The sequence below is a fragment of the Pyrus communis genome, chromosome 5, assembly GCF_963583255.1.
Source record: "Pyrus communis chromosome 5, drPyrComm1.1, whole genome shotgun sequence".
Taxonomy (NCBI): domain Eukaryota; kingdom Viridiplantae; phylum Streptophyta; class Magnoliopsida; order Rosales; family Rosaceae; genus Pyrus; species Pyrus communis.
The window spans coordinates 4408295-4423043 of record NC_084807.1 but is presented as its reverse complement, the minus strand read 5'-3'; the positions used below and the strand labels follow the sequence as shown (position 1 = coordinate 4423043).

The 14749-nt window shown below is 37.6% G+C and overlaps 3 protein-coding genes and 1 pseudogene across 3 annotated transcripts; 3 read left to right on the top strand and 1 right to left on the bottom strand.

The window, feature by feature from the left end:
* The first annotated feature begins 4282 nt into the window (after positions 1–4282).
* Positions 4283–6579, top strand: LOC137733242 (serine/threonine-protein kinase D6PK-like). The gene is made up of 2 exons (XM_068472390.1): positions 4283–4977; positions 5787–6579. The coding sequence occupies exons 1-2, from the start codon at positions 4283–4285 to the stop codon at positions 6577–6579; spliced, it is 1488 nt and encodes a 495-aa protein (XP_068328491.1).
* A 747-nt stretch (positions 6580–7326) lies between these two features.
* LOC137733996 (IQ domain-containing protein IQM3-like) lies at positions 7327–10320 on the top strand (annotated as a pseudogene).
* LOC137733997 (copper transport protein ATX1-like) lies at positions 10130–11964 on the bottom strand. Its single transcript, XM_068473225.1, has 3 exons — positions 11816–11964; positions 11088–11163; positions 10130–10480 (listed from the first exon to the last, which is right to left on the bottom strand). Exons 1-3 carry the CDS (start codon positions 11825–11827, stop codon positions 10305–10307), a joined length of 264 nt encoding a protein of 87 aa, XP_068329326.1. The 5' UTR covers positions 11828–11964; the 3' UTR covers positions 10130–10304.
* Positions 11965–13386: 1422 nt separating this feature from the next.
* On the top strand, positions 13387–14133 carry LOC137733603 (uncharacterized). Its single transcript, XM_068472734.1, has 2 exons — positions 13387–13695; positions 13837–14133. The coding sequence occupies exons 1-2, from the start codon at positions 13387–13389 to the stop codon at positions 14131–14133; spliced, it is 606 nt and encodes a 201-aa protein (XP_068328835.1).
* The last annotated feature ends 616 nt before the right edge of the window (positions 14134–14749 follow it).

Genomic DNA, 14749 nt, shown 5'->3' with positions numbered 1-14749 from the left:
TGTAAATTTTTTTATTTAAAATTAAATATAAACATTACTTGATGAAAAATGATCGCATGATGTACGATGAACGGATGTGATTAAAGGATCTCCGGAATACTCACAAAGAGGATCCGACGAGGATCCCCTTTCTTTAGTTAGCGGCTGCGTGAGATAGGGTTAGAATTTGAGAGTTAGAGTACGTTTGTTGTACTGGACTATTTTGAATTGGATTAGCTTTTAGGACAGAGCTGGACTAGTTAAATATTGTAGTTTTTGCTCCGTTGTATTACAAAATAGGGTTAATCTCAGTTTATTACCCTGCAGTTTCTTGATTTTCAACCTTTGGTAAATAAAGTTTTTTTTCATCCCAGTCTGATACCTAAAGTCATAATTTCGGGACACTTTCATACATCTGTTAACTTTTTCGTCAAAATCTCCATTAATTGATGATGTGACGCCACGTGACCAATGATTGGACGCCACGTGTCAATATGAGCCCATATGGATATTTTAAAATTCAAAAAAAAAAATAATAAAATTTTGGCCCCACTGTCTCAAATCTGCAATTTGTTTTGCTAAACTTAAACCCCTCAAACCTACAATTTGGTTGAAGCTTCATCTTCCTCGCAAATTTGCAATTCCAATTCACCCTCATCCATAAGCCCATTCTCATCCATATCCCAATCCTTATCCCCAGTACCCACAGTCTATTCCTCCATCACTAACACTGTCGCGAGATCACCTCCATCCTCCACTCTCGTCGCTTGTAACTCCTCGCTGTCATCAATTTCCAATCCCCACCCTCACATAAAGCCTCACCTACGACGCATCTGCCCAACACTTAATCATCGACTCCATCCACCAACGATTATACTTTTCTGTCTTCGTGCCTCCTTCCATGGCAAGCCCAACAAACCCTAATTTGACTAACCTTCAAATCAACCAATGCAAAAGACTAGGCAGCGGTGGTGGGCAAAGGATTGTTGTTGCGTTTTGCTGGGCTTGAAGATGGTGTTGGGCTGCGGGAGCAAAAGGAGGTGGCAGAGGCAGTTTGGACTTTGATTATTTGTCTTCAGCTTGATTTAATCGGGCATGGCTGCGGGATGAGAATGATAAGAGGAGAAATTTCTCCTTTGTTGTTGTCGATGCTGCTTGGCTGCCATGGTTGGATTGCAGTGAGTTGCATATAAGAGAAGGGAGGTTGGGTGTAGGTTGCAGTGAAGGGAGGGAAGGATGGAAAGAAGGAGGGAGGGAGGGGAGAGAGGGGGTGAGGTGGGGTGGGATAGGATGGGGAGGTGAGGTAGGAGACAGTGGGTCCAAAATATTTTTTTATTTTTTTTTAATTTTAAAATATACACGTGGCCCCATATTGACACATGGCGCCCAATCATTGTTCACTTGGGCGCCATGTAATTGGTTAACGAAGGTTCTGACGGAAAAGTTAATAGATGAATGAAAGTGTTTCAGAATTATGACTTTAGATACCAGACTGGGACGAAAAAAACTTCATGTACCAAATGTTGAAAACCAAGAAATTTCAAAGTAATAAACTGAGATTAACCCTAAAAAATAATTTGTTCTCTAAACCTTTCAAATTATTGTCAATTTTAAACATGAACTTGTATTTCAACCAATTACACTCTAAATTTATAAATATCCAATTATAAAAGTGGATAAAGTAATTATTTCCCTTCCTCGGCCCAAAATTCAATCAAAATAAAAGAAATTAAAAAAAAAAAGACATTGCTTCATCCCTCACTTATAACGAGCCATTATTTTTGAACAATGACGTAACATCATTTTATTATACGAATGTTAAAAATTCAAAACTATTGAATTGTTTGAAAAATGAACAATGACGAGTGACTCTAAGAGATCGAACCGTAAAAGTTGTTTAAATAGTTTGACAAATTGGTAGATAGACTACAAAAAACAAACCCACATAAATCATTTATCTTATTAAAAAAATCAATGCTAAACAAATAAAAAAGGAAATACGAACGTTAAGAAAAGCAAAAAGAAAATAAATAAATAAAAGGCTGAAAAAATTCGTGCAGAAAAGGTTAAAAAACATAGACCTCAATAAAAAATAAGAATAATCGGAAGGTTTTTTTATAGGGAGTTTTAACGAAAAACATGCGGTATTGTTCATTTTAACGAAAAATTATATTTTTACATTAAAAAGTCAAACTTGATACTATTCATTTTACCATTTATTCTGTCCTTATCGTTAAAACTCAAAATTTTCAAGCCCTTTTTATTAATTTTTCTTTTTTTATATTAGCATCTCATAAAATGTTAAATGCACCTCACATTAAAATTTAATCTTCAATAACTTATTTACCCCACTATGCAATGACAATTTTGACCTTATTAGGTTTAAAAAAATAAAATAAAATTCTAAGTATATCTCAAATCACTTTTAGCGTATTATTTATCTTCTCAACTATCCAAACCCTCCCACCCTCCATTGTTGAACAAAACCCTAGCCAATGAAACTACAAACATGTTGAATGAAAAAAATTGCTTTTGATGAATGGAACACGCAATCGATGTTTCGGAAGCTTTACATGAGGTAAGACTTCATATTTTCATTGTTTTAGTGATTTCGACGACATCTATAATTATTTAATCTTGCTTTGGTTGCGTTATTTAAACTTCTATATTCATATTCATCTTTTAAGGATCACAATAATTACATAAAAAATTAAACACCTAAATTACCACCAAATATTAAAAACAGATGAGATGGGTTAACGGTGGAATTGAAAACAAACCCATATATGACATTTGAGTGCAAGGTCAACACATATACTTTGAGTGCCCAGTGCGGATACAAAATGAAACCCCTCCCACAAGACAATATCATCATCTTGAATTTTTGTTTCGTTTATGCAAAATATAAGCTGTATATTAAGAATGTGGGATGTGGGGGTATTATCGGAAAATATGCAAGGTGTATTAAGATAATTTTTAAGTGAAAAAACAAATGTGGAGTGTATTAAGTATGTGGAGTTTATTCAACGATTTATGGGGTGTGAATATAATAAGCCTAATTGGAAAAATAAATTAAAAAACAGGAATAAAATGAAGCAGACGAGGAAAACATAAAGAAAAGAGATGAAAACCGTAGGAGGAGAGAACGTACGTGTGATTTCCTGCTATGATACGTTTCTTGTTTTGCATAAACGAAACAAAAATCCAATCCAATTTTTCCATCGTTAAGATTAACCATTCTTTTCCTTTGAATCACCCTTTGGAAATTGGAACCTCCGCAGAAAATACCCACTTGCTTAAACTCTCGGGTTTTGCTTGCCGGAGGAATTTTTGTTAAGCAATTCATTTCATTGTGCTTTGTTTTTAATTTTGGTTGCAATTTTGAAAATTTAATATCTGGGTTTTGTTTTTACTACCCATGTTTCTGTTGCCTGAAAACTTTAATTGCAATTGTATTTTGTTTAATTTTAATATTTCTCTATTTCTTTTTTTAATATGATTAGCTTTTAATGTTTGTTCCTTCGGTCCCCTCCTTTCAACTTCAAGTTTGCTATTTTGATCAAATTGAAAAAGAAAAAGAAAATATTTAGGGGTTTTAGCTTAATCTTAAAATTAAACTTGACAAATAAGGTTATTATAAAATATTACTAGGATTTGATGTCAGCATTTGACCAACGGTGAACTAACAAAAAAGTTATGCGAAACAACTTATGAAATGAACTTTCTCACACCGCTGCTTTTCAAATAAGCAGAAATCATGCCCTTTATCAAACAACTTAGCAATCCAAAACTTGAAAAAAAAAACATAAGTACCCCGAAATAATAAACCCCGAACGGACACCATATGTTTTCATAAGTAGAATACGTCATAAATACAGATCGATCAAGAGAAACAATGAGTTTTTCATGTTAATTGAGACATGATTATAGTCAAAGACAACAACGTTATGATCTAATCTAGCTAATCAAACAAAAAGGTTGCCCCACCTTAATCAAAAGGGAAACAAAATCCAAACAGGGAGAATCTTACATTCGTATACTACGGTTACTACCACATATTCTTCCCGCATTTATTATTTAATTCCATGAAAACTGTTAATTTCTTATTACGTCTATTAATTTAAATATTAATATTAATATATTCATGCGTAAACAGCTACACTAGATAAATAACAAGCCATAAAATCCAAAATTCCAGATATGGAAACAAAAAGCCGAAAAGAAAATCCATTAATTGGGCCCACTGTGGGCCCTCACAACACAGCAGCCAGCCATATGGCCCATTTCCAAATTTGGCCGGCCCATGACTCTTTCCACCTCGCTTCAAAAGGCTCCTCCTATTTTTACTTCCAACTCTTCATTTGGAGTTTGTCTCCACCTCCACCCTAATCACCATCACCACTTCCACGGTTCCACCACCGTCACCATAACCATGCAGCAATGTGTCGATGACCTCGTCGACGATATAGACAACCTTCACCTTGAGTATGCTTCTAACGGGGCCGCTGACATGACCATTACTATCGAAACAAATCATAGCACATGTTCGAATTCTGGAACCGCCATACGGACCACTTCAAGCCACATAACATCCACCACCAAACCCCACGCGCCGCCACGCGATCCATGCTGGGATGCGATCCAATTCAAGAAGTCCGATGGCAAGGGGCTCAGCCTCGATAACCTCGGCCTCCTGCGCCGTCTCGGGAGCGGCGACATAGGGAGCGTGTACCTTGTGGAGTTGGAGGGTAGTGATGGGTGCATGTTTGCTGCCAAAGTGATGGACAAGGAGGAGTTGGCGTTTAGGAACAAAGGAAATAGGGCAAGGGTAGAGAGGGAAATATTGGAAATGTTGGATCACCCATTTTTGCCCACGCTCTACGCCTGGTTGGAGTCCGATAAATGGTCTTGCTTGTTGACCGAGTTTTGTCCCGGCGGCGACCTCCATGTCCTCCGCCAATGCCAACCGGACAAACGTTTCCGTGAAGCTTCCGTCCGGTGAGTACAATTTGCACTATGACATATGCAATTTAATCCTACCATCTATGCATTTGTGACGTATAGGCGTGCATATGCTTCAATTTTCTTAATTATATTTGCAAATCGGTAATTATATAATGTCACAAAATAAGTGGGTCCCAGTATTGGCTTGAGACGGGTTTCATAGGCTTTATTTTATGTCTAGAGTTTGAAAGCAACTTATATGATATAGATAATTGTAAATTGAAGAAATTATGTTAACTAACTTTCGTGGCTCTCAACTCAGTTAAGTTCACTACCAGAAATTTAAATTTCAAATGAGTTTTTTGAAAATCGCTCATTCCACTACTAATTAATCTATTTTTACAAGAATGAAATATCTCCATGAATAGTTAGTGTTTGTTGTTGCTGCTTTAGTACAGCGTTGTTGGCAACTGCTTTATGTTTTTCTGGTGGCTGCAGCTCTTTGCTGCATATTTGTATTTTTCTTTTTTCTTCAATATTTCATTTACCAAAAAAAAAAAAAAACTTACACGATACAACGGATAATTTGTTATCGTGGCAACACTTGATCATGACCATGATCAATATTAATTTCCGTAATTATATGCCTTAATTAGGGCAAAATTTGATTAGGTTGCTGCTTTTGGTTACCACTCCAATTAGGTGACATTTTAAAGGGTTTTTAATTGGTCGTTAATACGGAAAATCACCCATAAACGGACCAAATAATATGCAATCAATTAATTATTTTTATTTGGAAATTAATTTTTTTATTTTCTTTGTTTTCATAATTTTCCAATTTATGTCCTTTTTTGTGGTTGAAGATTCTATGCATCGGAAGTAGTTGCAGCTCTGGAGTACCTCCACATGATGGGAATAATATACCGTGATCTCAAGCCCGAAAATGTACTCATAAGATCAGACGGCCATATCATGTTAACCGACTTTGATCTCTCATTAACAACCACCGATTCAACATCAACGGCTCAGGTTGTTTCTGATCGAGATCCACCAGTCACCAACCGTGCCGATGATCCCAACAAGCTAAACTTTGGCATGTCATCATGCATCCTACCAAGTTGTATGGTCTCGGCCGCACCATACACAAACCCGAAACAAAAACGCAAAAAGAAATCCGGCCACCGCGGGGCGCTCGAGATCGTGGCGGAGCCTATCAACGTCCGATCGATGTCATTCGTCGGGACCCATGAGTACTTGTCGCCGGAGATTGTATCAGGCGAAGGGCATGGCAATGCAGTAGATTGGTGGACTTTAGGTGTGTTCATATTTGAAATGTTCTACGGTGTGACACCGTTCAAAGGAACTAACCATGAACTAACCCTAGCCAATATTCTGGCTCGAGCACTTGAGTTTCCAAAGGAGCCCACCGTGCCCGGGCCCGCCAAGGATTTAATCACACAACTTTTGATCAAGGACCCTTCAAGGAGATTGGGGTCCACAATGGGTGCAACAGCAATCAAACACCATCCATTTTTCAATGGGGTCAATTGGGCACTACTAAGATGCAATACCCCACCCAACATTCCCCGGCCGGTTGCTTGCCGGGACTTTGCCCAGGCCGAGAAACGCAAGGACAATTCGGTAGAATATTACTAGTCAGATAATAAACTCAAGTTTGTTTCAAAGCAATTGTTATATAAAATTTCAAATATAAATGTAGCTGGAATTTTATTTTGTGAATTTTAATTTGAACAATGTCAAAAATTTGTTGATTTAATACGATATATAGTTCAAAAACGAAAATGATTTCCGCCACTCGATTTTTTTCAGCCACCTCTGTTCATTTTTGTCCACAACTTTTATTTATTTATTTATTCTATCCAAACGTCTGGAATATCAAGGATGTGCGGGAGAAGAATAGGGGTATCTGAAAACCACTTCCCCAAAAAAAATCAATTGGAGGACGCTTGTGCATAATGCATGCATGCAAATTGATTTTTATCGAAAGCAATTTGAGGGTTCATTTCTTATTTTCAAGATTATTTTATTGACATCGTGGTCTCAAACAACTGAATTGAATCGCGCTTATAAATAGTTTTGTCAAATTTTATAACTGACATCAATATTATCCAACGTTTAAAAACCGAGTCTAATCTTGTGTATGGGCAGCCACAACGGGTTGAAACTAAGCACCAGCTGATCAGATTACTCCATGACATGACTCTTGGTTGAAGGGTGGAGACCACTGTCTACCTCTTTGCAAAAATTTCAACGCTCCTGTTGTTTGTTGCCACTGCAATACTGGTACCACCCATTAATGGGGTGTGTGTGATCAACTTTATATCCATCCCATAGGCCATAACCAAACAAAAAAACTGCTACTGTTGCAACATTTTTGTAACAATGGCTGAGCTTTCTCTGGATTGCTACCACGGTTCATCAGCGACAGCGGTGGCGGTTCCTCATCACACAAGTCACGGCCAGGAATCAACGGCGGCAGTGAAGTTGCAAAAAGTGTACAGAAGTTATAGAACCCGGCGTAGGCTAGCAGATTCGGTTCTTGTTGCTGAACAGCTATGGTAATTAGTTTTCATGTGAACATTTTGATCTCGTTTTCTACTTATAATCTCAAGGTTATATAATATGGGAGTTTTTGGATTAATTGGAGGTGGCAAGCCATAGATTATGCAAAGCTGAATCGGAGTACAGTTTCCTTCTTCGATTATCATAAATCCGAAACTGCAGCGTCACGGTGGAGTAGGATCAGTCTCATTGCATCGAAGGCGTGTTTCCTTATCTTCCTCATGTCACATAAACTTATTACTCCTACATTAAATCTCTCTAAAGCTCGAAAGAAGAAAAATTAACGGTTCATGTTTGATTAATTCTTTGTAGCTGGGGAAAGGATTATCTAAGGATGCCAACGCACAAAAGTTAGCTTTCCAACATTGGATTGAAGCGGTAAGCTTGTAATTAGAGTAACCATTGATTTCTGGTGTGAAGAAATTCATCTTCGCTGCTCATTGTCGTCATGGTTGTTGTAGATTGATCCAAGACACCGTTATGGCCATAATCTGAACTTCTACTATGATGAGTGGTGTAGATGTGATGCTGGGCAACCATTTTTCTACTGGTATATACATGATTCTCTCCGTAGTATATGGTATATTTTCGGTATCTGGTCAATAGTACCATATTCGATTCAATATCCGCAGTTTATCATGTTCAATAAATTTTTTCTAAGATAGTCGATACATCTAATCTTAGATGATTTAGAAAGACGAGTCTCTACCTTTTATAGGTTGGACATTGGAGATGGCAAGGAAGTTGATCTCAAGGATTGCTCAAGATCAAGGCTGCAACAAGAATGCATCAAATATCTAGGACCGGTACCATACTCCCATCCATCCTACGTACATAACTTCAGCAGAATTCCTAAAAAGTTCACTCGGAAAAGCATGGTTATACATCGCTAGACATCGATCCATGATAAATATAGGCATGACCAGTTCTAGAATCTGATAAAAAATGTGGTACTAGTAGTATAAATTACATTCACAAACACAGGATTAAGATTATAAACCCTTGTTTTTGAGCTCCGCATCAAATAAAATATGCTAACATTCTCTTATGCATCTTGTGGTGATCTTTTATGTAAACAAGCAAGAGAGGGAACAATTCGAATATATCATTCATGAAGGGATATTGGTGCACGGAGGAACAGGACATCTTCTTGATACAAATCTAGGAATGCAAGATGCTAAATGGATTTTCGTCATGAGCACCTCGAGGAAACTTTATGCTGGTGTGGTAAGATCTGATATGGACGTCAACTGTGTTTAGCTTTAGTGTTCGCCACTTCTATTTGCAGAATACTGATGCTCTTCTTGTTCGTCGTTCAAGAAGAGGAAGGGATCATTTCATCATTCCAGCTTCCTTGCGGGAGGGGCTACCTTGGCTGCTGGAAGACTTGCAGTAAAAGATGGAAGGCTCAAGGTACATATAGTAATGCATCAATCAGAAAATCTGGTACTCTAAACTCTTAATATCAGTCTGTACTCCATCTCTCGGGATAACTCGTCCTCTTAGATATTTAATTTATTATGCTTCTAGCTCCTAATTCCCCTTGTCGTAATTGGAAATCCTTACCCTTTTGACATCTGAATGCTATATGTCCTTTTGACTTTCAGTCCGTGTCAGCATACAGCGGACATTATCGTCCAAGCAACGAAAACCTTGGCAACTTCCTCGCCTTCCTTGAGGAAAATGGAGTCACCCTCGATGAAGTCCAGGTAGAATGCATGCTGTTCATATTTTTTTAAATCCATCAACGATCAATAAACTGTATAATGTATACACATTTGTGCATGCTTCTAGTCTGGTTTGCTCTGAGCTTTCCCCATCTTATTCAGGTACTTTCTCCAATGGAAGGCAACGAGAGCTACGATTTGAGCAAATTGAACCAAGCAGGAAGAACAATTGGACAAACAAAAGATGAACAGCCTGAACTTCATGCTTCCAGAGTCGAAGAACTAAATCAACAGTCTGAATCCTGTACATTTTACACGTACAAAAAGAACGGTCACTTACCAAAGAACTATAACTAGGAATCTCCGCAACCTCCAAATAATTGTGCCGACGAAAGAAATATTGCAGAGGATCAAGCCCAAGAAGGAAGCAAGTTCATGCCAATTACGGGACCAATTATGTTCAGAATGGTCAACAGGAGTAGGCTAGAGAACTGGATCTGTTACTGAAACCCTCTGAAGTTAATCACAAACACTGGAATTTGCAAACCTCTTGCCTAGGGTTCCCATCATGGCATCGAGCTCTGAACCTCCATCGGGGATCACAGCCTTTACATCGTGCAGGGTAATGTGACCGGGATTGTAAGCCCGTCTCTTTTTTATGCAAGTGATATTGGAGAAGGAAGGAATTGAATGCAGAACCTCGAGTGCATTTGTGAATGCTGTGAAGTGCTTGAGCAACAAGAAACTGGTATTGTAAGCCTCTCTCTCGTAAGGGATGTGACTGCAAGTCACCGCAGTCAAGGTAAACAGTACTTAACAGGATTGAACAACCAAGTTTTTTCTTTAGGTAAAACACTCGCGACGGAGGGGTAAGTAATCTCAGAATGTTACAAATCAGGGACAACTATCTCAGAGAACATTAAACACCGAAGCAGTAAAAGAAATTAAAAGAAGGCTTCAAACAACACACCGTCTCCCATTTATTTATACAGGAAATCATACAACAAGTTCAAATTGTGCATACGAACAAGTAAAAGTTTAACAAGGACTTCATAGTCTTTCATATCGGTGTTTACCAACGAAACACACATTAAACAAACTACGCCCACATTAAATAGGCAAAACACTAAGCTAAGCAGCCACCACAGCTTCTGCAGGCTTAGCTTCCGGTTCTGCTGGTGCTTCTGCTTCCCAATAAGCAGTCTTCTTGCCAGTTTTGGAAACAGTTTGCAGCACTGTCTCGGGTGGTAAATTGCTTTTCACTGTCACTTTCTGAGCATCGAAATCAATGTCATATGATTCTACACCTGAGGATGAGAAGAAAGAACATCTCCCATCATTATCAAGATAAACAAAATCCACATAATTATGGACTCTAAATTTTGTTAAAAGTTAGAACAATGATTAATAGCATAATCCCTGTTCAAACATACTTACTCCAAAACAACCTCTCTATTTGATTTTTAAATGGATTAACATGTGGGAACCGGGATAATATGCAATGCACTAGACCACCTAGGGGAACAGGGCGATTTCTTGGCCTCTAAACCCAAGGTGAAGTTTACACCCATCTCTAAGATATAAGAGAACCACGACCTATTTCTTCCTTTTTCTTTTGAAGGCCACCGAAGTGATAATCAATGCACAGAGCTTCAGTGTCAACGTATACAACAAAAATATATCGGACTTTCACAAGATCGAACCATCACAACACTTAAATCCACATTCGTGGATATATTCACATGATTACATAGTTTGCCTATTGTTGTAACTTATAGCCTCAATTGAAATAGAATAGGTATTAAAGAAGATTCAAATGATTTTCTCATGCTAGATTAAAAAGACTTAAGCACGGCACTGAAGAGTAGGAAGATCAACACAATTGAAGCGGACAAACACGAGCTATAAACAAACCTTCAAGTTTGCCAAGAACCCGTTTGACGGCCCCAACACAGCCTTGACAAGACATACCAACCTTGAGGACCGTAGTCTGCACCGAAAAACAATCAAACTATGAATTAAATACTGAAAAGAAACAAAGAACCAACATATACCGAAATTCACAGCACCAAACCTATGCTAACATATCGCCATTCTAACGATGATTTCAAACTCCCCCATCAATTTTTAAGATATTCTCTTCACCTCAAGACATAATCAGTTTCTTTTGATTCTCTCAATTTTTATGCAATTCATTCCTATAAAAGCAAGAGACTTTTCAATCAAATAAATAAATATATATATATATATTTTTTTTTTCTTCAATTGCTTTTGATCAGAATCAATTCCTAGCTCAGTAGCTAAAAGCAAAAATGAATAACTTGAAAAATATATATTTTAAGCTGGATAACAAGCTTAAGCAACTAAATTTCCGGAAAAAAAAAGCAAGTAAAAGCATAATTTGCTACATAAACTGAGAATATTATTGTAAAACAAAATACAGGGACAGAGTAAAATTTCAAATCAAACCCAACACTGGTTCAACAAATTTATGTACTATCGCACCCAAATTTGACTTACAAGTCCTTAACTTTACATCCAGCACCAAAAACCCCAATCCAATCCAATATATTAAATTTCAATAAAATCCCAGATATAAAATTGAATTGAAAGCAAAGGAGAAGAGGAGCAGAGGTACATACCTGAGACGCCATGTTAGTGCTTGGGATTTCAAGAAAGCTGAGGAAGAATTGAGAAATTTTGTTATGGATTGGATGCTGGTGTGCAACTGGCGAAACCCAAATGGTATTTTTATAGTAAAATATAAATAAAAGCAAAAAAGGAGATGAGGAAAAGGTTGACTCGGATTTTTGTTTTTATTTTCACTCAGCGACGAAACGTAAAAGCGATAGCACGTTTATTATTCTTATCTTGCTTTTCAGTTACTTTAATATTCCTTAAAAGAAAGATAATGAAAATAATTTAAAAACTTTAATTTTTAATGATAATGATAAAATAAAGAGTAAAATAACTAGTACTATGATTGACTTTTTAGTGTAAAAATATATTTTTTCGTTAAACTGAACCGTACCAAAATTTTTTTGTTAAAATTTTCTAAAATAAAAGAAAAGAAAAGAAAATTACTTTTATATTCCTCTTTCTTTCCTATTTCTTGGCTATATATTTCTTTATTTTCTATTTCTTGGCTTTTAAATGAACATAGAAAAATCACTTAGTGTTATGGTCGTACAGACTTGTAAGTGAGAGATTATAAACTCGAATATTGCTAAAAGTGAAATTGAACTAGTTTATTATGGCTAGTCTGTTGTGAGATGATGGTCAGGGGTTGAGGACGAATTGTACGATGTTAGATTCTTGGCGCTGATGAATCGCATGATGTTGGCCAGGGGAGACTGAAATGCCTCTGCAAGTCTTTCTGGCTCTTGAAATGATAAACTACTACGACGAAGCAACCAGTTGACCCCCTTTTTAAAAAAGAAAAAATAAATTATGGGATAAGTCCACTTCTCTATGTGAAGTTTACGAGATTACTGAACCTTCAACAGAATTTGAATTAAAGGATTTAGTGAACCTATTCAGTAGGTTTAGCGTTCTTAGAACATAGCCATTGTTTTATCCAAAATAAAATTGACATGAAATGCAATACAATGAAATCAGACAAAACCTTGGAAACAAATAAGAAGATAAATTCAAACCTCTTGTTAATCTTTGTAATTGTGGTGTGGGATTCTCTTTTTTCCTTTGTTTGAGTTGGAAGTTCTGACAAGATTTTATCGAAGCTCAAAAAAAGTACCCTATCTTCTTTGTACGAATTATGCTATGTCATCAATAAATATCGTACTTCTCTTTAAAAAGTTCAAATTAACTGGAAGATAAAAATTGCATCCCAACGTTAATTTAGTGAAATCCAACCCCAACCGATGAGTCACCCTATATTAATCTCAGAGCACACAGGCAACAGACCTAAACTGATAACAAAAAAAAGCTTGGATTAATCATAAAGGTTGATCACATTTCCGGTTTAAATCTATCTCAAAAGAGTAGAAATCGGAGTTATTCATTTCAAATTCCCTTTTTGGTGGCGAGTAATACGAAAGCATCCATATGGGAAGAGTGATTCATGAGGAAGGATGGAAGGAGGAGGTCTGAAAAAACAAGACGCAATGTACTAATTATTAAGACATTTAACCACTTGCAAATGAATTTTATATACTAAATAAAAGTAATACTACGGTATCTTAACCACTTGCAAATGGATGCTTTGGGGTTTCCTCCTGAATTTTGTCATCGTATTGCAAAATGTATTACTACGGTATCTTACAATGTGCTAATTAATGGAGCATCTACTAGATATATTCAACCCCAAAGAGGGTTAAGGCAAGGGGACCCTATGTCCCTGTTCTTGTTTTTGATGTGTGCGGAGGGGTTTTCTGCATTATTATTGAGGAGGGAGGAACGGGGGTCTTTACATGGGATCCGCGTAGTACCAGATGCGATGCCTTTATCTCATCTATTCTTTGCAGACGATGCGGTTATTGTTTGTAAGGCCAAGGAGGAAGAGGTTTAGGAGGTTATGGAGGTTTTGTAGTGTTATGCAGAAGCATCTGGACAGATTCTTAATAGGGAGAAAAGCTCCTTGTATTTTGGGGTAAAGTGCTCGCGGCTACAACGATGGAATTTGGCTACATGTACTAACATTCAGGGTCGTGATGAATTTGGTAAGTACTTGGGGATCACTGCAGATTTTGGAGCGTCTAAGAAGGCGGTTTTTGAGGGTGTTCGAGAGGCCTTGGAGGGGAGGATAAATGGATGGGCGGAGCAGTTTTTATCCCCGGCTGGGAAAGAAGTTCTTATTAAAGCAGTGGCTATGGCGTTGCCAAACTATGCCATATCGTGTTTTAAGCTTCCGGTGGGGTTATATAAGGAGTTGGAATTAGCTATAGCCAACTTTTGGTGGAGAGGAAATAAGGATAAAGGCAGCATGCATTGGGTTTCCTAGCAGAAAATGAAGCGAAGCAAGAAGACTGGAGGACTAGGGTTTCGGGATTTATTAGCTTTCAACCTTGCTTATTTAGCAAAGATTGGGTTGCGTCTTTTGGTTCAACCTGGTAGTTATTGGGACAAATTCTTAAAGCTAAATATTTTCTGGATCAACCGTTTTTGGAGGCAAAGTGTAACATCCCACATCGCCTAGGGGAGTGGATCTTGTAAGCCTTATATGTATATTCCCATCTCTACCTAGCACGAGGCTATTTGGGAGCTCACCGGCTTCAAGTTCAATCGGAACTTCGAAGTTAAACGAGTTCGCACGAGAGTAATCCCAGGATGGGTGACCCATTGGAAAGTTCTCGTCTGAATTTCCAGAAATAAAACCGTGAGGGTGTGGTAGGAGCCCAAAGTGGACAATATCGTGTTACGGTGGAGTCGAACCCGGGATGTGGTGGGGGCCCCTAAGGGAGGGTGGATTGTAACATCTCACATTGCCCTGGGGAGTGGATTCTGCAACCATTATATGTATATTCCCATCTTTACCTAACACGAGGTCTTTTGGGAGCTCACTATCTTCGGGTTCAATCGGAACTTCGAAGTTTAGCGAGTTCGCTCGAGAGCAATCC